At 42.2% G+C, this 27812-nt stretch overlaps 2 protein-coding genes across 11 annotated transcripts; both read right to left on the bottom strand.

Annotated features, from left to right (window-relative positions):
- Positions 1-69: 69 nt before the first annotated feature.
- Positions 70-13499, bottom strand: ncoa6 (nuclear receptor coactivator 6). 8 transcript variants are annotated; one of them, XM_036008184.1, is made up of 18 exons: positions 13368-13499; positions 12241-12563; positions 11782-11937; positions 11513-11635; positions 11208-11333; positions 10286-11107; positions 10036-10167; positions 6994-8329; positions 6761-6879; positions 6152-6621; positions 5814-6053; positions 3982-5681; positions 2639-3948; positions 2209-2265; positions 2020-2050; positions 1522-1563; positions 1150-1283; positions 70-451 (listed from the first exon to the last, which is right to left on the bottom strand). In XM_036008184.1, exons 2-18 carry the CDS (start codon positions 12521-12523, stop codon positions 405-407), a joined length of 7128 nt encoding a protein of 2375 aa, XP_035864077.1. In that variant the 5' UTR covers positions 12524-12563; positions 13368-13499; the 3' UTR covers positions 70-404. The 8 variants fall into 8 exon arrangements, with proteins under 8 accessions (XP_035864077.1, XP_035864078.1, XP_035864076.1 ...); XM_036008185.1 differs by having other exon boundaries at positions 2639-5681; positions 6152-6505; positions 6545-6621; XM_036008183.1 differs by having other exon boundaries at positions 2639-5681; positions 6152-6529; positions 6563-6621.
- A 744-nt stretch (positions 13500-14243) lies between these two features.
- LOC116062053 (glutathione hydrolase 7) lies at positions 14244-26124 on the bottom strand. Of its 3 annotated transcripts, none has more exons than XM_031316529.2 (16): positions 25869-26124; positions 24450-25074; positions 23536-23762; positions 23179-23330; positions 22967-23084; positions 22767-22834; positions 21887-21960; positions 21507-21700; positions 20716-20803; positions 19444-19571; positions 19260-19348; positions 18996-19148; positions 18759-18873; positions 18504-18641; positions 18275-18374; positions 14244-16041 (listed from the first exon to the last, which is right to left on the bottom strand). In XM_031316529.2, exons 2-16 carry the CDS (start codon positions 24667-24669, stop codon positions 15869-15871), a joined length of 2037 nt encoding a protein of 678 aa, XP_031172389.1. In that variant the 5' UTR covers positions 24670-25074; positions 25869-26124; the 3' UTR covers positions 14244-15868. The 3 variants fall into 3 exon arrangements, with proteins under 3 accessions (XP_031172389.1, XP_031172388.1, XP_031172390.1); XM_031316528.2 differs by lacking the exon at positions 25869-26124 and adding an exon at positions 25502-25698; XM_031316530.2 differs by lacking the exon at positions 25869-26124 and adding an exon at positions 25328-25347.
- Between the last annotated feature and the right edge of the window lie 1688 nt (positions 26125-27812).

Genomic DNA, 27812 nt, shown 5'->3' with positions numbered 1-27812 from the left:
ATTAGCAAGCAGAGACTGCCCTTAAAATGATCAGCAACCTAATGACTATACATGAATCATTTTACACAGTTTCACAGAACAAAAAGCAGTAGAAAATTTAATTCAGTTTTACAACATAATTATACAATCATGGCAAACTCCATTATCAGTCTTCACATGATTAATCCAGCATTTAATATAAAAAGCACATTCCCACAAACACACACGGTATTGCACACATTCTAACTACAATCTCACATAATAGCATTGACAAAACAATAGCATCATTCTTTTTAAAACGATCTGTACATGGTTTCTTCCTCCACTGAAAATTCATAATCTGGGACAGAGAAACCGACTGATTCACAGCGGGAAACAAAAACATTTACAGTACAGTTCACAGGTTGCCACAACTGGAGTTGTGCCTATTTAGACTTCCTTCGTTTGGCCTGGGTGGGGCTTGCTCCAGTTTCTGTTAAAAAAGCGTATACAAGTGTATTAGGGAAAAGGTAGTAATGCCATGTGTATAGCTTAGGCATATAGACCTCAACAGTCCCACAGCCAACCCGGAAGTAAAAATCCCATTGATTTTCTCCATAAGGATTTAGAATATCAGTCATAATGTCTAAACCATCCGAGGTAGACTGACTCCGAGCTACGTGGTTGTGAAACGAAGGTTTCGGCCGCTGTAGAAGCTAGAAGTCCGTATGAAATCAACCTTGTTTTAAAGAAAAACATGTTTTATCTGCGATTTAATGGAGAAAAACTACACTACCCACAATCCTAAGCGTAACAGCAACGTCTGATTGGTCCAAGTCGCTGTTACCATAGAAACGTTTACCATACCCGCGAAAGCGAACGGCTAGAGCGAGCTTCTACCATTGAAGTCTATGATAGTTTCTATACACGGTCTTGTACCTTTGCCTTTTTTGCGGTTTTCAAAATGTTTTTTGCACCCAATCAAATGTGTTATGCTCACTATTCATCTCGTAGCTGGTTGGCTTGGTTCCAGCCTTAAAACTCTATATATAAGCAGTTTTCGAAACATCAATGAAACAATTGAATGGGGAAAAACACTTCCGGAGACAGAGCCGAAAAAAAGTGGGCGGTCACTGTTGAGCTCTATTAATAGATATTCTGTCTTTAAAGCTGCTTGTGTGTTTGCGTTACCTTTTACAGCAGCACTGGTGCCAGGCCTGGCTGATCTCTTCCTAATGCCGCTGTCTGCTACTGGCTCTTCCTCCACCTCCTTCTCTGCCCGGGAGCTGCGTCTGCTCGGTCCCTTGGGCTTCTCCACAGCAGCCCTGGGAGGACCAGACAGAAAAACAACCACAAGAAGGGAAGGACAACACACGGATGTGTTACTAAAGATGCAAGGGTGTGAGTTAACTCTGCTCTACTCAGAGAAAGATATAATACCACTCAGGACTCTGCTGTTTTTCCTCGTCTACCACAGATGCTGTCCGTCTTCATCCCGACAGCATCCACTACGTCGACATGACTGCTTGTGTCTTTGCAGCACAAACATGTTAAAATACATACCTTGGGACTAAGTTGATGGGCGTCTTTCTTTTCTTTGCCCATCTGTGATAGAAGTGGAAAAACAGCGGCAAACTGTAAACTGTGCTGAACAAACATGGCTAACATATATATGACAAACCCCAGGAAAAGAGAAGTGGCTATAAAAGGTCAGTGGAGTGGTGCAATTTGATTTGTGATAGGCTGTTCTTTGTTTAAACTTCTGACATGCATTAGAATATTTATATTGTTGCATGCCAATCATACATACCAAGTGCTGAGGCCACGTGGCTCATTGTTTTCGCCATGTACCTCCTTGGACAACCAAATGAACTCCCTGAGTTTCAGTACAGTTAGAAATGTCTACGCATTTCCCCTTCAAGAACACAGGACTTAAGACTAGGCCAACTTTTCAGAGATCAATAGTAACTCCCTTCATAGACCCCAGCACATGAAGCATTACACAGCTAATCAACAACATAGTAGTTAAAAGAAGAATACAAATGTTAAGAGGAATCTTACCCCTGCTCAGAACCTGTCAAGACCTCTTCACCTGAACAGGACAAAAACAAGAGTTAATTTTATGCCACCTAGTCCCAAGTGGCTCATATAAGATAATATGGAATTGTTCTTTTGTATTTAATATTAAATACACATATACACAATACGCGTTTTTTAACAACTTCTTAAAACAAAGATGACCACACTTACCCATCTTCTCACTGGCAACAGGTTCCTGGGCCTGTGGGACATCTTGATGAATAGGTGCTGGGAAAAAGGATAAAATAGTTCAACTGACACATTTGAATATGTAACACAAATTATTAGTTAGGAATATGTATCACCGATTGCTCAACTAAAACCACATATAGAGTGGCTTTGTAAATGTATATAAAAGGTGTTGAGCAGAAGGCTTGCGCAACTATCTCTCCTCCACTGTCACCCCCAGTTAGCAAAAGTTTTGCACAAAGCAATAATTTTCCTTTTTAAAACAAGAAAAAAAACAGTTCGGGAATACTAAATACTTTTTGTAAATGTACAAACCCAGGAAAGCTTAATACTTAAGATTGCATGACACTTTACCAAGGATCATGGCCAGAATATGGTCATTATCCTGTTTACTTAATAGTTGTACATTTACCTGGGGTGGTCTGAGTGGTTTCAGCAGATACAGCAGCTGGCGGCACGGGGGGCTCTATAGCTGGAGGGTCAGGCTGAGCTGGTGAAACTCCGCTGGGGTTAACAACTGGAGAGGATGTGGCAGGTGAAACCTTCAGAGCGGGTCCAGATCCAGCAACAATGGACGGTACGGGACTTTGTACGGGAGCAACCGTAGAGAGGGTAGCAGAAGAGACACCTGTGGTAGCACCAACTACAGTGACAATAGGAGCTTGAGAAGTTACTGCCTGGCTTGAGATTGAAGCTGGTGCAGGCACTGGAGCCTGGGTAACAATCTGAGTAGGAACAGCCACTTGGCCAGGAACTGGGATTGGAGAGGAGACAGCAGGTGGAGTGTTTGGAGCAGCAGCAGTAGTAGTAGTTTGAGGAGCTAGTGTCTCAATCTGAATGGCAGGACTAGCAGGAGGATGAAAGCTCTGTGGTGGCACAGCCCCGGTGGGCCCCTGCGCAGACCTTTCTACAGGACTCTGCTGGGAGTCAGCTGTACCAGAAATAGCTGCAGCAGCCTGTCCAGGTTTACTTTTCAGCTGGGCAGTGGGAGATGGAGACATGGGGCTCTTTCGAATAGTGTTAGCAGCCCCAGGACTCGAGCAGAGAGGAGGAGAAGCCAGGGGTGGCGGAAAGGGAGATGTTGTTGAAGGGCTTGGATGGAGAGATGGCTGCCGGACTGGAGGAATAGGTTTCTGAGCAAAACCTGCCTCACCTAGATTTTCGGTTTTGGGAGCCCCTGGGTTCATTTGCTTGGGAACTGGGGGAGTACCAACTGGGACTGATGAGGACACACTAGTGGCAATCTGGACCTGTCCAACAGCACTTCTGGTAGGCTGAGTGCTGGTCATGTTAGCCAATGAGGACTGGGTGGAGCTTGGGGCAGAAGAAAGTTGGAGGTTTGTAGTGGGCACTTGAATAGGCCCCACCATGGTGACTGACTGTGATACCATTGTGGTATTGGGAGCCACAGATGCACCTGGGACCTGGAAAATTGGGTTGATAAATACAGGGGAGGTGGTGATAAACTGAGGAGGTCGGGGGACAGGGGCCTGCTGCTGGATGTCCTGAGGTCTAATGTTCTTGTTAGGGACAGCCACCATGGTGGAGACCATAGATGTGGGTGCCTGGGGAGTGGGGGCGGAGGTGATGGGGTTAGAGGTGACAAACACAGTTATCTGGCTGGGGGAAATTGTGCTAGAAGAGGCAGGGATCTGTATGACTGAGTTAACACTTGTCACAGGTTTAGGACTAGGGCTTGGTTTTAGAGCTGAGCTGGCTGAGTTTAGCGCTGAGCTGGCTGGGTTTAAAGCAGAGCTGGAGTTCGAACTGGTACTAACAGTCGAGGCAGGACTGCTCTGACCGGAAGTGACTGGGTTGGGGGTTACACTTGTGGTGGCATTAGTGTTAGTACTGACGGTGGGGCTGAGGGTAGGTGTTGGGTTAATATTTGGACTGGGATTGACACCAAGGTTGGAGATGGGGTTTTGGCTAAGGCTGGGGGTAGTATTAGAGGTCCTGTTAGGGCTAGACTGCGAGTTGGAAATTGAAGCAGGCTGCAAATTAGGACTGCTGGTAGGGATTTTTACAGCAGGTTTGGGTTTAGCTTCCGACTCAATTATAGTGGCAGTGGAAGTGACAGCAGCTGACATATCTGTACTCTGGGAATTACTGTGAAGTGGTCTCTCTAGATCCAAAGCAGACTTAGGGCTGTCCTTCCCCATAACATCCCTACCAATATTACTCTGTATGGGCCGAAGAGGCATGTTTGGGATACCCGAGTTATCCAGTAACTGGTTGAGGGAGGTTGGAGCTGACCTGAGAGTAGGTGAGACCTCGGAGTCCTGCATAGATGCTGTGTGTGCTGGGTGCCTCTCGACTGTACCAGCCTGCAGTTCCAAGTCAGGTTTAGGCTGCGGAGGCATGGGGAAACGAGGACTTGCCATTCTGGGAGCTGATAACTCCCTCAAAGACTGTGGCTGGGGCATCTGTCGCTGCTCTACTGTCATCATTCCCTGACTTTCCCTGGCTCCCTCAGCAGGGTTACCTTGCATCCCATGGAAGGGGCTCTGGGTCTGCGGTGTCTCCATGGCCCCACTCACTTGTGAAGGCATAGATACTGGACTTGGGGGTACTGAGGTAGGGCTTAGCATCATGGTTTGCCCCTGAGGGTTGACCAACTGCTGCTGCTGGGGGGGAGGGCAGGTGATGGCCATCTTTGTCCCCTTTTGTCTCCCTGGACTTGGGGTGGCTGACTTACGGCTAGAGGCTGGACTTGACCTCCTACTATTACTAGGACTTGCCCTCTTACCCTGCCCTCCAGACTGCCTGTCCTGTTTAGTGCCAGTGCCTCCTACTCCAGTGCCAGTAGAGAAAGGCTGCTGACTGTTGTTAGTGTTATTTCCACTCACAGTGCCATTGTTGTTGTTCCCTGGTAAAGTTAAGCTAGGAGGGGCCTGTCCAATTGCTTTCAGTGTTGTTGGGTTAAGACCTTGCTGATCAAATCCCCTGTTTAGGTTAGGCTGCCTGGGAGGCAGAGGAATGTTGATTTTGGGAGGAAACAGTCCTGCAATAGAGGCATTTAGCCTCTCAGGTGAAAGGTTGATTTCGGAGGGCTCAGTACTGGGTGGACGATTAGTTGGGGTGAGAGGATGGTGGTACGGCCTGGGACTGGCTCTGTTAGGGGTTTTTGGCCTGGAACTCTGTGAGGTTGTGGGGACATTGGGGAAATGAAGGCCAGGCATGGGGCCTCCTTGTTGAGGCTGACTTGGTAATTGTTGCTGGGGACTGGCTCCAGTATGCTGGGGCATTGGTGATGGACCAGAGCCTTGCTTCATCATGTGAGCATTTGAGCCCTGATTGGCCATCATCTGTTGGGTTCCATTTCCAGGCTGCAACCCAATGTCGGGGCCACCAGGCCTGTCCTGCTTCGGGTGGGACCCTGCAATAGCCTCTTCAGTTCCAGTGCCTTGAGGACCTGCATCAGGATGGGACATTCGTCGCGCAGCGCCTGCAAGCTAGAAAGGACAACAAATACAGTGTAGAGTTTACACCTAAGAAAATAAATAGTACACTCACAAGTAAAATTCAAATCATGAGATGTGAATGTCAGGATTATGTTTACATATGCTGGAGCACATGGCCCTCACCTGTGGGTTCACCATCAGGGGCATCCCTCTGGCTTTGTCAGGTGACAGCGGTACCCCTCCATGTCCTTGAAGGCTGATCATTACAGGTATGTTGCCTTGCTGTGAGACTGGGAGCCTCTGCACCTCAGGTGGATTGCCCATGCCCCTAGGAGTAAGCTGCCCTCCTGGGGGGATGGACATGCGATTCTTTGCCTGCTCCTGCTGCATCTTCAGCATCATCATCATCTGCTGCTGTTGTTGCTAAAAATTCAAAATGGGGATCACCATGAAGCATAATTAGATAAGCCGTTGTGTTCATAACAAAACGCTGTCATTAAGGAACATGATAATAATAATACCTGCTGCTGCAGGTGTGGTTGTTGAGTTTGCTGCTGCTGTAGCTGATGAGGGTGCATCTGGGGCTGGCCTTGACCCGAAGTCTGCGGCCCCGTCATCCCCTGTTGCCCTTGAGCATTCTGGAGACCCTGCATCTGCTGCATCTGTTGCATCTGCTGCTGCTGTTGTTGCTGCATCTGCTGTTGTTGTAATTGTTGCTGCTGTTGCTGTATTTGCTGCTGTTGCATTTGTTGTTGTATTTGTTGCTGCTGCTGCATTTGTTGTTGCTGTATCTGCTGCTGTTGCATGTGCTGCATTTGTTGTTGTTGTTGTTGTTGTTGTTGTTGTTGTTGTTGTTGCTGCTGTTGCTGCTGCTGTTGCTGTTGTTGTTGTTGTTGTTGTTGTTGTTGTTGTTGCTGCTGCTGCTGCTGCTGCATAAACTGCATGGGTACCTGCTGCAATACTCTCTGGTCTGCAGGTTGGCCAGGAAAGCCTAGGTAAAGAGTAGAGAGGCATACATATACAAATTGGACTCAAGTACACATTTTGACAAGTAAAGCATACTGTAAAGTTACTACTACAAATGAAAAAGCAGATACAAAATAATTGCCAAAATTGATTCTGTCATTTACCCGCAGGCCTGTTGGCAAAATCAGGGAGTTTCTGGCCAGAGTTATCTAAACCCAAACTCTGTTCACCACCCAGATTTGGTAGTTCGGAATCCTCCATGCCAGCAGCCACATCAAGACCACTAAAAGAAAAAAAATAGGTGACACTGAATCAATGAATTCATTTAACAGTGATACAACATACTTCAACTGTCCACCATGGAAAAAACAAACCTGTAAGAAATACAAATTATTACCCAAGTCCCTCTACTTGCTGTTGTCCCTCTCCCTCTTTGGGCTTCTTCTTTCGTGCTGGTTTCTTCTTTTTGGGTTTGGCCTGATTGCCCCCCCCTGCTCCCTGTTTTCCTCCTGGCCCAAACTGGCTGGCTGAGATATCACTCTGCAGCAGGTTGACCAGTAGTGGGCTAGTCAGTGTTACATCCTTATTGACGGGAAAGCCTCCTGGCTGTACACAGGGTCCCCCCATTGGCATCTGACCTGGGAACTGTGGGTTAAAGTTCATGCCATGTCCTGCAAAGTGGCCATTTCCCATCTGCATGTGCTGAGGGCCCCCCATCATGCCTTGCTGCTGCTGCGCCTGCATATCAGGGACCATCTGTTGGACCCCCAAGTCCCCTGTCCCACTATTAGGATCTCCCAAAGGATGTGGGTGTTGTTGAGCTGCCTGTTGTTGCTGTTGCAACATCGCCTGTTGCTGTTGTTTCTGCTGCTGCTGTAACTGCTGCTGTTGCAACTGTTGTTGGATAAGAGGATGACCTGCAGGGAGCCTCATCTGTTGCCCATGCATGCCCATAGCTTGATTAGGATTGCCAGCAATAGGAACCTGGGGTTGTTGCTGGTTCATCTGCTGGTGTTGTTGTTGTTGTTGTTGTTGTTGTTGTTGTTGCTGCTGCTGCTGCTGTAGCTGCTGCAACTGGTGCTGTTGCTGCTGTTGTAATTGCTGTTGTTGGAGTTGAGCCATTTGCTGCTGCTGTTGTGGAGTCATCTGCTGTGGTACAACCTGGCCCTGGAACTGAGCCATGTTACCTGGAACGTTTGGAGCAGGGCCACGAATCATCTGGCCAGGCATGACCCCAGCTGGAATCTTGCCTCCAAATGCCTGCTTGTTGCCTTGCATCTGATTGGCAACCATTTGTTCCATCATGGAGTTTTGTTGCTGTTGTTGTTGTTGTTGCTGCTGCTGCTGCTGCTGCTGCTGTAGGAGCATGGCCTGGTGCCCTTGGCCTCCAACCATCTGACCCTGCCCATGCATCACCCCCTGGCCTTGCTGAGGCATCATTTGCTTGGGTGGGGTCATCCCTCCTCTCTGCCCTTGACTGAGGGGCCTTGAAAGGACAGTCTGACCTCCACCCTGGCCTTGAACCTTCTGGCTGGGGGAGGAAGACACGGGCTGGACCTGATGCTGGAGGCCCATCATCTGGGTCTGGAGGCCAGGCTGTTGCTGGCCCATAATAGGCCCAGCGGTTGTACCAGGGGGCAGACCTGCCATGCTACTTTGTACTCCCATAACATTGGGTTGGGCATGGGGTGGACCCTGCATTGAGTTTGGTGTGGAGGCTGAAGGAGGAGCTCCTGATGTAAAATGGAGAGGGAAAATATATTTTTTTAAATCAGTTTAATGGGTTTTGCAACAGGTTATAAGCTATTATGCCTTCTGCTAACTCCATGTTAAGACATGGCGTGTCAAATGAGGCTGTTGACACATCATAGCAGTTCATCAAATCTAAATGTCAACAACCAACAGACTGCACAGCTGGGACTTTAAGAGTTAAGTATTATTATTAGCAAAGTATTAATATAGTTTTAAAGTGATAAAAAACACTTGGTGGCTAATGTGCAGTGTCTTCTTTAAATTTTCCTAAAACAGCAACAAAATGTACCACTAGCACCAATTCTTCCAAGTACACTAATGTTGTTTCATGTGACAATTCTGCAATCTTAATGTGTTTGTGTTATGAATGTTACTCTGACAGTGTTCAAGTTTGACTGTTGCATTACCACCACAAGAAACAGCAGGGGGTAAAATATTAGTGACATTCTAAATTAAGCTAATTTAACTAAATCTAACTATCAAGGAAGGAATGTGTGTGTGTGTGTGTGTGTGTGTGTGTGTGTGTGTGTGTGTGTGTGTGTGAGTGAGTGAGAGATAGAGAGAGTCCGGCTTGTCCGTCATTCGATTTTGTCCCCAATGAGATTGCGTGTCACAATTTGGGGCAGTGTGGACACGCGTTTATTATTAATACACTTTGAATAAACCATAGGGAGCGCTCTGTGCAGAAGCGGGGCTTTTCAGGGCTCTGCGAACTGACCAAGTGGCAACCTTCGGTGCTGAAAAATGAAGCCAATGCTAAAGTGCCAAAAATGGCAGTGCATATTTATGCATACTTAAGGGCGTGTTGCTTTGGGTGACAGGTAGGCTGCTGTCACAGGAGGCGAGCATACACTGTAGGCTTCATTCAGCCCGCCTCAGCTTCATCCAAGCTCCACCTCTTTGCCCGTATTTGGATTAGCCGACGGCAGGTACTGCCAAGATGGCGACCAAGAAAACCCAGTGTTGAGTGTGAAGTGGTTTGGATGAGCAGGTTTCAAGAAAGCTGCATGCAGCAAAACCACAGGTAAAGCAATCAACCTGTTCTGAACCTGCATGTTTTCAACAGGCATTGCACTAGTAATTCAAAATATAATATGATCACTTTAAAGTTTGTTTTTTATGCTACTCAATTTCAACAAGTCTACAGTGAACTGAAAACATTACTAATCTAAAATAATACTAGATTAAGCTGTGATTCCTGATGTTGGTAGTTCATATGGCTGGTAAACTGATGACCCATTGCAGTTTATTATTTTTAAAATTAGGCCTGCCATTTTAGTCCACTAGCTGCAGTCTCAACAATCTTCTGTGCTGGTGATAACAATTCATATGTGCTGATCTCAAACTTCAGGTCTACAACTATTCATTTTGCCATTACTATTTAATAATACAGTTATAAATTCATTTTAAGCATGGTTCTATAATTGCTGTTTTCTGTGGGAAAAACCTAAATCTTTATGTATTTCAGTAGTTACTAGTTTTGTAGAAGTTAACCGCAAATAGGAGATGCGGTAGTGCTTCAGTAGCCATGTCGTTGTTGTTTTTCCAGCAGTTGTTTCTATCAGTCAAAGAGCATATCATGACAAAGAATAGTTCATTTCTCAAATGTAAAATATCTTGCCTCAGTACATGTAATAGAGATATTTGCCAAAAATGTCTGTGCATGAATAAACAGCAAATCTTTTACCTGTGTGAGTCATCGCTTGGCTGCTCTGTAGCTGCTGACTGGCTCCTCCACCAGGGGTTCCTGCAGTGCTGGCACTCACCTGACCTTGGACAAAGTTTGGGTTTGGAAAGCCCATGGGACGCTTTTGCATGCCTGTAATCAGTATTCATTGATTTTGTTATTGTAGACATCAGAGTACTTTAAAATCCCATAATAACTTTTTTAATTTGCATTTCAGCCTACCAAGAAACGGTTACCAACTGTAACCCACCTGGGTGAACTTGGGCCCCAGGCTGTCCATGCTGGGGCATTCCCATGAATCCTTGTTGCATGTTACCCTGTTGGCCGAGGGCTACTCTTCCTGGTGATCCAACGCCCTGGGGAAAACCCTGTGGAGTTGTAGGTCTCTGAGCCATCATGGGAGGAGTCCCAGGTGAACCCTGCTGAAAAGGAGACGAGGAGGAACCAGGGGACTTGGCAGTGAGGTTGCCCTGCGGTCCAGAAGTTGGTGGAAGTGGTGGAGGGGGTCTGGGTGGTCCTGCAACACCACCAGGGCCAGCCTGTGGGCCTTTAGGCTGGGGGGCGGCAAACTGACCAACTCCTGTCTGCTGTTGTTGTTGTAATTGTCCCTGTCCCATGGCATTGAATACCTGCCCAGCCTGCTGGCTGCCAAATGGGTAAGGGGGTGGAGGGTGGCTGGGAGTCTGCACTGTAGCAAGGGAGGGTGGACGTTGAACCATTTGGGCTTGGGGTGGGGGCTTTCTCCAGGCAGGGCCTCCTTGGGCAGTTGGTGGCTGGAGGACCCCAGAGGGCAACTGGTTCCAGCCAGGAGGCACAGCCATCTGGCCCGATGGGTTGAATGGAGGTCTAGGTCCAAGCTGGGAGAGCTGAGCTTGCTGCTGGGCCTGTTGCTGTTGGTGATGTTGTTGTTGTTGAAGCTGCTGCAGTGCAACAGGGTTGAGTGGTCTCCCACCCTGCATGTGATGGGCAGCCTGAGGAGGCATTGGGCCTGAGACATGGGGACCGGCCTGTTGGTGGTGAAGTTGCTGTTGCTGCTGAACTGACATGCCTGGCATCATTGGATCCATAACATCTGTAGGAGAGGAGGATGCAGATTTCCATTATTGTACTGTCCAAGCTGTAAGATATTCAAAATTACATCATGTATCATTTGACGTACAAGAAACAAAGACCTGAACCTGTCTGTGAAGATGGTCTCGGAACACGAGGATGCATCTGTCCACTGCTGCCTGGTACCATAGCCTGACCTGCCATGCCAGGCCCAGTGGGAACCATCGTTGGATTAGCCATCCTAACCCCTTATTATGAAAAATATGTGCATATTTAATCACTTTAAACCCTCAACAGAAATACAAAAAGAGAAAACAATCATACCCCTACTACTAAACAAACTATTGTCCAATATGCAAGCACAGTTTCAGTCTAGTTGGTATACTGTGTATAGAGACAATGTGTAATCAATTCAGTAAAGTAATACCTGGACCGGGCTGACCTGGAAAGCCAACATCCATTCTCATCTGGCCAGGTGCTCCAATTGGTCCATTCACTCTGACTTCTTGTACTCTATTTGGTCCCACAGCCACATTGATGGACCCTTCCCCTGAACAACAATAGAGGGAACATGTATAATTAACATTTATTAGGGCCTAGCTTGTATGCTTTATTCTTAAGTGCCACAGGCCGATAAAATATTGTCTCTTGCATACTGTTTTAAAGTGACATGGAGCTTGAAGGCTGTGCAGTTACCTTCTATCTGCACGGAGAGAATCCCCAGGTCTCTGAGCTGCTGCTGGTTGTTCTGGGCCAACAGTCTGAGTCGCTCAGCAGCATCCCGAGGAATGTTGAAGGTAACACGCACACTGTTCCACGGCTCCACATGCTGTGGCTGTAGCCTCTCCGAGCCTAAAAGAGGGACATTTAATGGATCCAAGTTACAATTGCAGTGTATACAAGATGGAGAGGAAAAAAAACCTAACCCTAAGGAAAGGATGGACACACAAAACTCTTGCTGGGAAATACAATAGCACACCGAAATCAAGACATGTTGGAATTGTTTACAACGAATAAACAAAAAGATCTTCATTGTAAAAGTGAAAACAAATCTGAGAATTGTCAGTATATAAGCAGTTAAGGTTTAAAACAAACAAATGCATATGTACTGTTTTTTCCCCAACGTAAAGTAGAGTTAAACAACATTAAACTAACCCATATCAAGCATGTTTGGTATCCCACTGAGGATAGTGTCAAGTTTGTGAATGAAGTCCTCATCCTCCATATTCCCTTGAAAGGCAACAAAAACTGTAAAATCTTCTCCCTCCTCGCTGTTTTCTTCCGTGCCATCTTGCGTGTTGTCTTTCTCTTCTGTTACTGTGCCTCCATGGCAACTGTCATCATCCTCCCCAACACCAGAGTCCCTGTCGGAATCATTATCAGGTTCCAGGTACTCAGTCCTCTGGGACAGCGGAGGTGGGGTACGTCGATGCGCCATCCTCCCCTCTTACTAGGAGTGGCGTTTGAACCGTTTTATGCTGAAATTGCACATAGGAGAGACACAAATCACTAGTCCATCCTATAAAACACTAGTGACAGTCAAAAAAAAAAAACGACAGAGCTGACAAAGTAAAGTGGATACTATCAGTATTGGAGTAACGTTAGTAAAAACTGTAGATCAGATGCTGGATAAATGTTTAGTACGTTCTCAGTTATACGTTGTACACTGCAAGTTTCAGGTGAGACAAGGTCAAATAAAAAAATGTATTCTTTCTTTTTGTTAATCCACGTCAAGTAAATAGATGACGTTATCACAGTAACGTTAACAACACACCTCTACGTTAGTGACATCACTGTGACGATGCTAAACTTATAACAGCAGACATAATTTGCATCTCAAATAACGTTAAAGTTAGATTGTATAAATCCACTACCCTAACCGGTGGGCAGCTTGGTTAACATGATCGGCCCAGCAGTAGCACGGGCCTTAGCGCAAACATAAGCTAACGAAACGAAATCTAAATCGGCAGGGAGAACACAAATATCCTGTAATGTTATCCCATGTCATTGTGTATTTCAATGCCGATAAGAACAACACTTACAATTCAAATGAATACGTTTCTAGCAGTTATCGCACTATGAAAGAGGATAAAAATGAATGTCAAGGCGGTTCCTGCTGGCTTCATCGAAAGCTCCAGTTAGCAAACGTTAGCTAGGTAGCACTGCAGTTAATTCATTACGAATGCATTAAAACACAACTTTTTGGCTTCCAAATTCGTTAGCTTTAACTTGCTACATATCATCAGCAGTAGATTCCGCACGAAAAAAACCAAAAGCCTTACCACATATATTCATCTGAAAATAAATTCGACCTGTCGACATCTGCTAGCCAGATTAGCTAACAAAACATGAACCACAAGCAAATCAGAAACGATGTCAAGGTAGCGGATATACTACTTCCGGTAGTGCTTTCCAAAATAAAATCAAAATTGAGGAAGAAGCAACGTCCCTTTGAGAAAAAACAAAACACTTATAGGTTATATTATCAATAATTAATATTAAGTAGTTAAAAAACAAATCCAGTTACATTCCCTCCAAACGTCACCTTTGCAAAATCAAAGCATCACATTTCTATTTATATTCCAATTCTTGGATCCTTGTATCAAATTATTGTAAGCATTTGTGTTTAAGCCTTTAAAGACTTGTTTTCAGTTTTCTGAAATTAATTCAAAGTTTACAGTATTCTATGGTATTTGAAGCTAACCAAGTGTGTGTTTTAGTTGGATCCATATCAGAATCAGCTTTAATGGTAAATAAGTGTTAACACACAGAGGGGAATTTGACTGTCTTTTTGTTGCTCTCAAAGTACACAGAAACAGACAGGGCTTAAAACAAGGTAAACATAAACATTTGACTACTATGTACATATATGTTTGTATGTATAAAAAGTGTACATATACACATGCATACATACACATACATACGTACATACACACATGTAAACAAACACCTTTATGAGGACTGTAAACAGTGGATGTTTATGGATGGATCCAAATAAAATACACACTTAATTGTTAGAATGCCTCTATATAAGTGTATGCAGCAGAATCTTGATTGGTCTACACATTCATCGGACACTGGCGTTCATTAATAACAGGTAATAAATAGGTTGTGTGAAATTTGTAAAAAGAAAATAAAATACACAAACATCTGCACAATTTTAAAAGCCCAGTGTTCAATGTTAGGATGTGTGCAAACATTTTATTTCTTGGATTTGGACAATGCTGATTTTAATTAAAATCTGACACCAATGCGCATGGACGAAATCAAACAGGTTCAGGTTTTGTGCAAATGCGTGCCTGAATGCATGTTATTCTACAGTACAGGAAACAAGCATCAACAGTCATATTGCACTAGTGCCCAACAACAACAAAGACAATAAGGTTAAGGGCTCGTTTGGTCAGTCAGCACGTGGCATTCTGAATTCAACTGAACCACTTTTAGAATGCAATGCTTTAGAAAAGCTGTTCGTTCTTACTTCAAATATGCTACCTAAAATAATTACACAAGTACACAAAAATAAACACCCTTACAACAGCCTTTTCTAAAATGAGCTGATTGAAGGCATTGAGTTACAACAGTAGAAATAATATATACAGCCCAACAAATATTCATATAAAAATAGACAGATTACATTCAATCCATCTGTAAATAATTATATTATTCCCATTCTAAAAACAAGTATCCCTGTTCTAAATAAAATAATCTTAAATGAGAACAAAATCATGCGACAACTAAAATTTCATAAATTATATCTTTAAATATACATATTCTATCATTAGCAATATTTAACACCTGTGAAACTGAAGCAAATCCTCTTGTATAAGGAAATCAATGGATAGTTCTGAATGACTTATTTTGTGTTAATAATGTGTTAGTCTGAACACGGTCCCAAGGAGCCATTGCTTGTTCGTAACAGTTAAAACTCCAGCAGCTGTACCAAACAACACCACAGTTACACACACCATATAAAGAGCAGGGTTGTAATTTTCTAGTTTAAGAACACATGATCGTATGCGTTATTTCAAATGATGGTGAAATGCAGTGGAAGAGTTGAAAAGCAGAAAGGTGGAGGACCATGCACGTGTTGCGAATGGTGACTTCATGGTGTGGCATCATTACTTTTTCTCATGTCTGCCCATTCTTGCAAAGAATCATTTTGTTCATCATTAGATTCCTGATCCTAAATTCAGAGTGCAACACTCTTGAATGTCCTGATCAGTACCTCACAGGCCAAAAACGAGCTGTCACTCAACATTGTGAAAATAGCTTCACAAGGCCATTACACTTTTCTACGTTCTTTCTCTAATGTTAACTAAGTAAATCCACTCTAAACCTCGTGAGTATATTGCTCCCTTTAAGTGGACCTGGATGAACCAGACCCTGCTCTGCGTAATATAGGCTGGCTGCAGACTTCGACTGATGTCATTAAGTGATGGACATACATTTGGAACACTATGTACACTGCAACTGAACGTTACTTGAGGCTGTGAGAAAGGGCATACCAACATCGGTATGTGAGATGGTGATCCTTTGTAGTCTTCTGTGCGTCAGCTAAAAAAATCTATTGCATCATATCAAGATTCCTACAAGGTCATCTCAGACAAAGCTGCATGTATTTTTGTTGACTGTTGTTTTCTGTCAAACAACCATACTTTGCCATTAACTTATGTTTAGTGTATTAGGTGTTGAGCAGCCTCCTTACTCCCTCACTAACCATCAATCATACAGTGTTACTTTTATCCTTTCTTAATTATGTGTGAGTAGGGGGCAAGGGGGTACACTAGGGCATGTTGGATATGGTGAGAGCGGAGGCATCAGCGCTACGGGGGTCTTTCACCCCTATGATGAGGTCATTGGTTCTCCGGGTGCCCTCCACCATTGAGAGAACATCTCTCCTCTCCACCTTGTGACCTTTGGCCTGCAGCAGCTCCACATCTTCGTCTAGAAACTTAGCTGTAGGAGAGAAAAGAGGAGGATGATCTGAGGCTAGCGGGAAGAATGGACAATGAGGAATAAATGTCAAACTGATTCATCTGCTAACGGAAAATAACACTCGGAGTGAGTTCACACAACAGGTGAAGCAATCCCAGTGTGTTCGGATTGTATGTCTATGAGGGTTTTCACGCATGCAGGTCATACAGTCATGTGAAAAAATTAGGACACCCATGCTAAAGTTGACTAAAAAGAGGAATAAAAAAATCATCTTTTGGAAATTGATCTTAATGCCTTAATTAAAAAAAATGAGGAAAAATCCAATCTTTAAGGACACCAATTTTCTTTGTGAATGAATAATGTATCGTAAATAAATAAATGTTCTTCCTTAAAATAAAGGGGGAATAAGTAAGTACACCCCTATGTTAAATTCCCATAGAGGCAGGCAGATTTTTATTTTTAAAGGCCAGTTATTTCATGGATCCAGGATACTATGCATCCTGATAAAGTTCCCTTGGCCTTTGGAATAAAAATAGCCCCACATCATCACATACCGTTCACCATACCTAGAGATTGGCATGGTTTTATTTCAGTTAGCCTAATAGCTGGTTTGATTTGCATTGAGAGATGATTTTATGGAAAGTACCCCATGCCAATCTCTAGGTATGGTGAAGGGTATGTGGTGATGTGGGGCTATTTTAATACCAAAGGCCAAGGGAACTTTATCAGGATGCATAGTATCCTGGATCCATGAAATAACTGGCCTTTAAAAATAAAAATCTGCCTGGCTCTATGGGAATTTAACATAGGGGTGTACTTACTTATGCCCCCTGTATTTTAAAGGAAGAACATTCTTTTATTTATGATATATTATTCATTCACAAATAAAATTGGTGTCCTTAAAGATTGGATTTTTCCTCATTTTTTTTAATTAAGGCATTAAGATCAATTCCCAAAAGATGATTTTTTTTATTCCTCTTTTTAGTCAACTTTAGCATGGGTGTCCTAATTTTTTCACATGACTGTAGTATATTATGTTTAAAACCAAACATACACCCAGTAGCCTTTTACCAAGTACCATGTTCAGATTATATTTAGATCTCACCCAGATCCAAAACAACCTGATCTGTACTATGATCATGTACCAGAAATTGATATATCTCACTCATAGAGCGAGCAAGAAATGTGATTTCAAGAAGGTATTTTACTCTGCCATGGAAACCCTACACCTGCCACCTTTGTTTTTGATGACAATAAAAAAGGTACCTGCTGCCTTCCCAGCTACTCATCTCATAAATGTGATCTGATGACAATGTACATACTGGTACAAGGGCACTATTGGATTTAGGGATGCAACTAACGATTATTTTCATTGTCGTTAATCTGTTGATTATTTTCTCGATTAATCGATTGGTCTATAAAATGTCAGAAAATGGTGAAAACCTGCAATCAGTTTACAGTCATAGAGGAGTGAAAAAAATAGAAAATATTTACATTTAAGAAGCAGAAATCAAAGATTTTTTTTCATAAAAAAACTACTGAAACAGATTAATCGATTATCAAAATAGTTACCGATTAATTTAATAGTTGGCAACTAATCCATTAATCGAGTCATCTTTGCAGCTCTAATTGGATTGTTCTTTAACTAGATGGCATATACTGTTGCATATTGCATGTTAATAGCAGGAAATGACAATTTAAATTTAAAATAAAGTCAAAAAACCAATCTGCCCAAAACACTACCATCATAGCTTCAGAAGGGACTTAGATTGGGTAAACCCAGCCAGATCTGCCGGAGATTTGATTTCGCCCTGCAGCTCAGGCTGGAAACCTGTATGTTTATCTATCCTGCTTCCATTACAATTTTGCGGGGACCAATCACAAACTGGCTTATCCACCTGGCGCGCTATTGGCGGGTTTAACACGATGACGATAGAGACGCGACCAAGCAGCTTCTTGTTTACATTCAACATAGCGGCCACCGAAGCGCAGCAACCCGTTGATGTCGCTGTTGCTGCTACGTCGCCCTGTCACGTCCCTCTGATTGGTTGAAGGACTATCCAATTGCGTACAGAGTCATTTGAACTATGCCCGTTGATCACGCCTCTTGTGCAGTAGAAAATACCGAGCAGACTCCCCAGACTAATCTCGGGACTGTCTTAAAAGACTGAGTTTGGTCTGGTGATAGCCAGACTAGAAGGGACTTATATTTGGACCAAACTACATTATAGATGGATCAGTAGGAAAAACTCACAGTCCACCAGGAGAGTGTTGGGCTGCAGCTGCGGGTGGAGTCTTCCGTATGCTAAGCTGTCACTCATATTTTTACGCGAAGACAGAACATTCATCAGCACCTGTGAAGGATCGGATAAAAGAATTAGATATACAGTATAGAATAACATAGAAAGATATAGCTTCACACTGATAAAAAAAATCTAACAATCAATCATTCATTTAATGAATTCTTCCAGTAATTAAATAACCTGTGTGATGCCACTGAGAGCTTTCTCTCCATTGGAAGATCCAACGGCCACATATGTGCCACATAACCCCACAGCAGGCCTCACTGCTGTGGGCATCAGGAAGGACATGGGCCTCTTCCCAGGCTGGACGCTGTTAAGCTACAGCAAAAGAACACAAAAACCATGAGGAATGAGAGCAGCTACAGAAAAAATATTTCAATATGAAAACATTTAATACTGCAATCAAATAAAAAAGAAGAGAGAATGCACAATTACTGGGTTAGGTGATGAGCCCTGTGTTTTATTAGGCCAGGAGAAGTCCAGGATCTGGCTATTCAAGAGGATTCCTGAAGGAATCACGATCCCGCTGCCAAATGGTTTGTTCAGAGAGCTAAAACAGCCACAAGTAAGAAGCTCTTAGTTTACTTTCCTAGTGATATCAACCCTCTCTTAACTGTCACTGGGATTTGTTTCAGCAACGTGCATTAGCAGTTCAATTAAAGTATGATGTACCTCATGATTGACACAATGTGGTCGTCCGGGCCCATGACCACGACTTGGGAAGCTGCTGCACCCGTCTCCAAGGTAAATGATGGAGCGTAATGGCTGACAGGGAAGGCCTGAGAGTCGCTGATCATCTGGCGGAGTAGGGAAGCCTGTGATTTACTTGGAGATGGGAACAACAAAGGGCAGGGTTCAATGAAAATGCCTTTTTGAATTAGGGTGGACAACGGACATACACACTACATTTTTTAAAGATGATATGGGGATACCTACCTCAGCATCTTGGCGACAATCTCTGAGACAGAAGGTTCATACATGGGGTCTCCCAGTCTACTAGCGAGGGCAAGAGCTATCTTTACAGCCTGGAGGAGTAACGCAAAATGAATAGAGTCAAATTCATACAAATTACTGCACTTTGCACACTCTTTATGCTGTATAAGGGCAGTTAGTATACTACCTCTGCAATCCAGTGGAAGGTGTTGTTCCTGGGCACCTGACTGGTGATGTTGTAGCCTTCCAGGATGTTTAGAGCAGTGATCAAGGCAACACCTGCATGTGGGGCCGGGGCCGTCATCACATGGTGTCCTTCAGAAACACCAACACATTATTAAGATTAAACATTTTGACAATTCCTATTGAGATATGGACTAATTGCACAGGCAAAATAAAATAGCATAAAGAATGAAACCGATAATATATCCAATATATAACAGATGGGACAAATGGAACAATGTGAGGAATAAGAACATTTAATTATACAGCAAATATATAGGGTGACTCTGTGTGTGTGTGTGTGTCTATATATATATATATAGATATATATATATATATATATATATATATATATATATATATATATATAGATATATATATATATCCTTCCAGGCAGCACTGCGACCGTTGACTTCAAGGCACCTAACCCTAACCTTAACCATTGCCTAATCCTAGTGCCTTCCAGGCAGCGCTGCCGTTGGGGGCTTAAAACACCGATAAACAACTTTGTATGGAGCAGCTAACGGAGTATGACGAGTTAAAATTGCAGGTAGGGGATAAAGAAAAAAGCCTTTATTGGTGATTCTTCACGCTACAAAGCCCTGCTATATACACCGTTGCAGTCAGTCTCCAGCTGCAACAACAGCTGAGATTCTAGGAGACTCTGGGATGCGAAAAAACACGCTGACTAATCAGAGCAGACTGGGCTTTTTCGGAAGGGGGGCTTAAAGAGACATGCGCTCCAACAGAGCCTCTCATACAGAGGGTGGATACAGGTGCAGCAGCCATGGGCAGTATATTTTTGAACATTAAAGCATGTAAACATGTTCTAGTAGAATCACAAAATACAAGTATGGATCTGAAAACAGTACATAATAGGTCACGTTTAAGTGTACAGAGAAGGAGTTGAGTGTCATTTAAGTGTCTTAGTTAGTAGTTACAAGGGTAAACCATCAGCTGATGTCTAAACCCTATAAGCATTGCTATGTCCTAGGAGTGTGTGTGTGTATGTGTGTGTCTGTCTGCTTTGACATATGAGGAGATAGAGAAGCTTCCCCCATACTTTAACATGAAATACAATTTTTTATACATTTGATTAAAAAAAAAAGATGTATAAAGAATGAAAACTGTATTGTGGGAGTAGGTGGAAGTTTAGAAGAGTTTAGCCCCACCCACTTAACAGTTTTCAGAGTCTTCCTCAAACATCTCTAAAGTAAATAGTACAACATATATTTACCTTGATAAATGATCTCTGCTGGCTGCTGTAAGACGGTGCTGTAGTTTCCAAAATCATCCTCTGTGAGCACCCCACCTCTTGCTTGTACCTATTAAAAATGCACAATGAGTTAAAATTGTACATTGATGAGTAATCTCTAATTTTATTGTCAAAAACATTTCAGTCATCTGACCCTTAATGGATACTTGATTATATTCTACAGGTTTACCTACTAAACTCACAAATGTATTCATAGACAAATAATGCCTAGTGAAAATAAATGAAAATGTGAGTTGGTTTGACCTCTGGTGTTTGTGGTTAGCTATAGAGCCGTAACAATTCCAAATTTTACTTTACAATTAATTGTCTCAGAAATAATTGCGATTGACAATATAATTGTCTCATTCAGTCAAATTTAAAAACATGTATTTACTTTTTAAACAAATTAAAGATCTTCTTAGTGCAATGCAAAGAACTAATGATTAAATAAACTGATTGGGTTTGTGTTGAACTGCATGTTAACTACAATTTGTTTTGTTAGATGAATGTGTGTAACTAATAACTACCATCTTTAAATCTTTCCTTTAGACCACAGAATTATGGGTCATAATTAACTGACATCATTATTTTTGTCACATTACAACAATACTGAATCATTCCCTCACCGTAGCCAAAATGTAAAAAGCAGAAGTGAAAGGGACTAAAATCTATGCATGGATCTATGCAAAATGTATGAATACTTATATAATCATAGTCATATAACCAGAGTTGGAGACAGGGGAAAAAAAAAAAAAAAAAACATTCTTCCTTACTGCTGCTGCCATTTCCTGCGTCAGGTTTCCACTGTAGAACTCCGATATCCCATTAACTGCAACAGCATCCAAGATGGCTGCTAAATCAAGACGTCTGGTAAACATCCCGGAGAGGGGAGCCTGGCCGTTGGGAAGGAACAAATCCCGAAATGCAGCCGACATGTTTTGGTCCTTAACTTTAGCCAGAGCTTCAGCTAGGGAGAGAGAAAGGAGGAAAGGAAGATGAGCTCACACCTAATATTTATATGACTTCACCCAGTGTTGTTCAAGACACGAGAACAACACTGGGGCCGGGGGATAATGTTGGTGTCTTTTAATAGCAGTGTCATTAGTGGCAGGGACTATACCCAGTGATTTGTACAACATTACACTATACCTACCTAGGTCATGAGTAACATTAAATCCATTTCTAGCCACTTCTGCTGCCATGGTAACCACATCCTTCCACGGCATTCTGGAGAGTTCAAAAGTCATGAAAGATTGGCTTAGTTTAGAAATGTTTAACACTCACATATATACACACACATATACACACACACACACATATATATATATATATATACATATATATATATATATATATATATATATATATACACACACACATATACACACACACACATACATATATATATACTCTGAACTCATCAAATATATATATATGTGTGTGTGTGTGTGTGTGTGTGTGTGTGTGTGTGTGTGTGTGTGTGTGTGTATATATATATATATATATATATATATATATATATATATATATACATACACACACTCTGAACTCAAAAATCAAAGAGCTTTTTGTGCCAAAATAATAATCCACAATATTTTAGTATAACACTTGCAGTGCAAGTTAGTTAGCTCTGTAACATCATCCTCTTGCCAGCTGAGGCGTCAGGACAATGATAATTACACAGCAAACATCAGAGTAATTGCAGCCCAACACTCTTGCTAAAAACAATGTCTTTTCTTTTAAAACAGCTCTTTCTCTTTCTTTCACTATAAGATCTCACTCCTTTAGCTCTCCGAGCAGATGTAAAAATAAGCTTTTGCTATTATAATAAGTAAAAATTGGAGGAAAATAATAGATTAAGTTATATTTATAAGTGGCATTTGAAAACCACGAGTGCCACAAATAATGTCAAAGGAAGGAAAGTAGAAAATTCAGAAACCAGCATGAGGAATATGATTGTATGGTGTGGCATGGAGAAAGACTGAACAAACAAACATAGTATTACATCAAAGTAGTTATTATAGTTACCTTACCTGCCATACAACTGGTGTGCCTGATGCATCCCACTGAGCATGCCTGGTACTCCCACCAGCAGGCCGGGCTGAAATGCAACAGCAAGAACAGGGTGCACACATTAACCCCAGTACTAAACAATATCAAAAAGAGTGTCTTCTGTCCTCATCTATAACATCTTACTGTTAGAAAATGGATACACCAGAAAAAAACGCCTTACATTTAGATCAAGGTTTGTCTGCAGCATCTCCTCGTGGATGGCAGATGGTGCCGTCTCTCTGAAGTCAATGACCCTCGTCTCGTTCTTACGGATGTCATGCACCAACATAACTCCACCACTAAACATCAAAAGAGCATCAAATGATTTAAAAGCTCCATATTCAACCCTGTTTAAGAACCTCAGAGGTAGTCCTGTTCAGAAGAGAATCTTACCCTCCAATACCAGAAGTGTGAGGGTGGACAATTCCCAAACAAAGGGCAGCAGTGATGGCAGCATCAACACTGGAGCCCTGTTTCTCTAGAATGTCAAAGCCAAGAGATGTACACTGGGCCACATCTGTCACCACTGCCCCTTGGTTAAAGATCTTAACAAGAAACAGGAGAACAAAGCAGGAATTTAGATATTGTCTATAAGCCTTTAAACTGACTTGGGCTTGTGTGGGAGGGAAGTGAAAGAAGCATGTAGAATTACTCATAATCCCATAATCATCTGTAGTTATTTGAGAAACGCAACACTATTGCAACATGGTTACACAAGTACAACTCAGGTAACACATATGCAACCCCAACCTGTGGGTCTCCAAAGTAGATCTGCATGATGAGAGCTACAGTGACTCCTGTGGCAAAGGTGAGACAAGCTGTGATGATGACTGTCAGTCCATCTCGCTGACAGGCACAGTCCTCTGTAAAGGGGTCTCTGGTGGTCTCCCGCAGGGATGCAATATCATGGCTAGCCAGGTCCGAAGCAGAGGAGGGGAGACGCTGGAGGCGAGCTGTCTTCAGAAACACATCTGGGTCTGCGACATACAACAACAACAACAACAACAATAACAACAACCAAAAGGCTTAGATTGAACAGCAAAGAGCAATATGCTCTGTTCTCTCACAACAAACTTCATTAAAAAAAAATGTGTCAGTTTGAAGTAGCCATGCTTACTGGAGGATTGAAAAAAAAAAAAAAACATTTCTGGATTCTGCATGCATGGAATCCATTTGGCACCTTTGTAGTTCAAATATGTAACCATTTTGATAATCGATCAATCATTTAGAATTCCAAACAATTAGAAGAAGTATTTTAAAGCTGGAAAGAGGATCTTTTCATAAAAATGGGCTGTCTATGCGATTTGAGCTGGGAGATGAGGACAGAGATCTGGGCGCTGGCAAGATGGAGGAAGGTTTACCATAGTTAATTTACACATACTACCCACATTGTTATGATACAAGGCTGGTTGAAAATCAAAGTATCCCTTTAATTAAGAAAATAATTGGGCAATTATTTGAGATTAAAAATAATTATTAGTTGCAGCCCTAGTTCAACTCCAATCTTTAGAAATAATTTGTGACTAATGAGGAGTGCAAACAACTCCGGAGATTTGACTGAGAAACAATGCTGCTCTATGAATCCAAATCCAAAGACCTAAACACACTCAACTATGTCTGTGGAAGGTAGATTTTGTAGTAATTGTCTGACCTGGCTGACTCACCTGTATCTTGCTCACTCAGGACGTTGTCATCATCTTTGCGTGATCTTACGGTGTGTTCTGCAGACAGTCCGTCGTCCTCTGGCAGCCTGGGGAAGCTGGTGATGCTCATGTAGTCCACCGGAGAGTAGGCACTCCCCAGGATTGTCTCCGGATTGGCATCTTTATCTGCCACACATCCACTTGGGTACCCTGCCACAATTTCAGGAGCAGGGCTGTGCATGACTACTGTTTATCCTGCAGTTAACCTATCTTTATCTTAGGATGTGAGGGAGTTAGGGCAGGATATCCATATTTCCAGTCACACGTGTTTCTTGTCTGGGATAATTAGTCACACACCTGCTACTGTCATCCAGATGAAAAATCCCTGTAATATGCCTTTATGGACCACTGTTGCTGTGGTGCTAAGGAATTACTGCATCTACAGTACTTGATGGGATTATTAATATCCAAGTATATCCCAACCCCCCTACAGGGATATGTAGTTTTTCTTATATGATATAACAACCCTTACTACAAGATCTCTGCAGTTTTTACTTCTTAAGGGAATATTTTTGATAGGCCAAGACACGGGTGTTTAACGTTAGCTCCGATGATGATGCACTTTTCCAGTCATGTAGGCTGCCACCTGCAGAAGATAAACAATGTAACGTTAGGTCAACTGGATTTCAGCAAGGAATTTCCTTAGAGAAGCATTTGTCTGTCTTGAGGATGTGTCCTTTTATTTACATGGCCATTCCACTAGGTAAACATAACGTTAGCCTAACGTTACCGCAAATACTGACATGTGACAATATGTTTGCATCCGTTTATCTATGATGCCGAAAAGCGGTCAACTACATTCACATTGACATTATATTTTAAAACAACAGCATTATTACCGTTTAAAACACAAACACAGAGATAAACCCCGAAGCGCTAGCAGTTATACTAACGTTACTTGTGCTGTCTGTTCACCGGTTTACCGCTGTCACAAGCTAGCTAACACATATTTCTGTTAATTCCGCACAAACGTGCGGTTACAAAGAGCTCAAAGCGAAGTTAATGTTACTTACCGTTGTCGGAAAATGCGTGCAGTCAAATAAAAACAAACACTGACGGTGTTAATTTGGAGATTTTGAACATGGCAGGTGAGATGAGATGAGAGGAGGCTCTCCGTCACCACGACTACAAGAGCTCCTGACCTGATTCACGCGGCCACACGGCAGAATGTTAGCTTCATGTTACAGCTCAGTAAAACCGGTAAGACTTGTTAGGTAAATAGCCAACTAGAATTTTAGTAAATGTTTCACCTTCTGTGACCTAAAGACCACGAGCAACCTGGAATGATTTAAATGTATAACTCACGAGGAAATATTCTTAAATTACACATATTCACATAGGATATGCGGGTGATGCCTGTTGTACCAATATGAGACTTACTTCATAGTAAATGACGTTGGGACCAGAAGAGCCACTACACCGCTGAATCCCCTCTTCTCCAGCACAGGTGCTTCAAGCAATTTCCAGTCCAGTATGACAGTGTAATGGGAAAACTCTCCCAGGACACAGGCCCTCCAAGTCTCTATACTGAGTATTTTAATACTGGTGAAGCGGATAGACAGGTCATAGCAGGTCTGAACAGCCTGCTCCAATTACAAACCTTCCGTCCCTCCCTTTTCTTTTCTTGTTCCTCCACTTTTCAGTAGCAGAAGATCATCTACAGTTTCAATTGACAGTGGAGAATACTAATATTGATTCCTCAACAGGATATTGTTTTACCTGCTTCAATCCACAGAAAGTCAGTAACACTACATGGGAACTCAACAACATATGTCTCAGCACAACACAATGTTGAGAGCACTCTGCTGCAAAAATAGATCTTATTCTCTGTTGCTTGTTTACAACTAATCACTAATCAATCTACTTTTCTCATAGTTTGCTTACTTTTAATGTATTCCTTTTTCAAGCCACTTTAAGTCCATGTTGTGCATGATAGCACTCCGTCCATATTCATTCCACATAGTAGGCTTTATTTACACTTACCACACCCGTCTGTTCACCTCTTCCCTTTTTGCATACGGTAAACTTCCGCCTACTTTTCCAGTCATCTACAAGGTGGGCAGTGAATCTAACAAAATATGTGTACATAAAGTACAATTGTTAGATACTTGCACTTTACTGACTACTACCATTTATTCACTCCATGTTTTTTGTTTCTTTACTTAACATATATTAGGTCTACTTATTACTCCACTGCATTTATTTAACAGCTGAAGAGTTACTTACACCAGTTTGTATATAAATATAGACTATATAAATATAAACAGGGTTCAGAATTAGCACCATCTACCAGCCAAATGCTGGTAAAATATGCAAGTGGCTGGTAAATTTGCTTCACTCACTAGCCAAAAAAAGCAATGGTAATCTATAGAGGGGCTGGTAAAATGTGAACATTCACTAGCCATTTGGCTGGTGGACCAAAAAGTTAATTTTGAACCCTGAATATAAATTATATATAAACTGGTCACTGGTAAATCTGCATCAATGTAAACTAAGATTAACCAAAATTAGCGCTCACTTGACCAGCTACAACCAAATAATGCTGCTTCCATGTTAATGCATCAGTAATAATTATAAAACGTATTATGACACTGACACAGGCCATTCTGCTGCATAGTGAGTATTTTTGTTGATATAAAAATGTCCTGATAATACTTCCTTACTTCTACTTAAGTTCTATTTGGAATGCAACTTTTTTACTTTTATATTGTGGTACTTTTTATAGGATCCACCTTCCACCACTGACAATAGATCACAAGCTCTCTGCTTTAATTCTATTCCCTCCTTCAATCCCACATGAAAATAATGACACAAGATTCAGGTGTTAACCTGAGTATTTATTGTTGTTGTTTTTTTGGCGTGTACCTGTGTTTTCTGAATGGATGCTGGAAAACCCATCAGTTGATTTTTGCATAGGTCTTGCCTGTCAGTGGACTACCGTCCACTTTGGGGATGGAAAAATCAATACATCACAAAAACCATGCAGAAATAGTGAAAGGCACAATCACCATACTGTAGATATCAGATACACCAAATGTTATATGTCTCTATATTTCATTTTTATGATGGGATGGGTGTACTAATTTAGATGTAACATGGGCGCAACCCCAAGTGTTAAGCTGCCATCATTTTAGGGCACAACATAAAACATGTGGAACTCCCCAGACATTCAATGCCTCACATTGAAAACGTCCTATTGGTGAACCACTGTTATAATAACTATATGGGAAAATACAAGCATATTCTATTGTATTTTTTATCATACATTTAATATTGTTTTTAATATATAAACTATCTCCTGACTCATCCTTTCCCTGTCCACAT

The sequence above is a fragment of the Sander lucioperca genome, chromosome 12 (assembly GCF_008315115.2).
Source record: "Sander lucioperca isolate FBNREF2018 chromosome 12, SLUC_FBN_1.2, whole genome shotgun sequence".
NCBI classification, from domain to species: Eukaryota; Metazoa; Chordata; class Actinopteri; order Perciformes; family Percidae; genus Sander; species Sander lucioperca.
This window is presented reverse-complemented; position numbering and strand designations above follow the sequence as displayed.

Excerpts from the sequence above, each read along its gene's own strand:
- ncoa6 (XM_036008180.1), bottom strand. The coding sequence starts at position 12,523 with ATGGCGCATCGACGTACCCCACCTCCGCTGTCCCAGAGGACTGAGTAC. Across the intron at positions 5,682-5,813 it reads CCCTGATGGTGAACCCACAG|CTTGCAGGCGCTGCGCGACG; the intron begins GTGAGGGCCATG and ends TGTCCTTTCTAG. Across the intron at positions 452-1,149 it reads CACCAGTGCTGCTGTAAAAG|AAACTGGAGCAAGCCCCACC; the intron begins GTAACGCAAACA and ends CTTTTTTAACAG.
- LOC116062053 (XM_031316529.2), bottom strand. The coding sequence starts at position 24,669 with ATGCACAGCCCTGCTCCTGAAATTGTGGCAGGGTACCCAAGTGGATGT. Across the intron at positions 23,331-23,535 it reads TCTACTTTGGAGACCCACAG|ATCTTTAACCAAGGGGCAGT; the intron begins GTTGGGGTTGCA and ends TTTCTTGTTAAG. Across the intron at positions 20,804-21,506 it reads CGCAGGAAATGGCAGCAGCA|GTACAAGCAAGAGGTGGGGT; the intron begins GTAAGGAAGAAT and ends CATTTTTAATAG.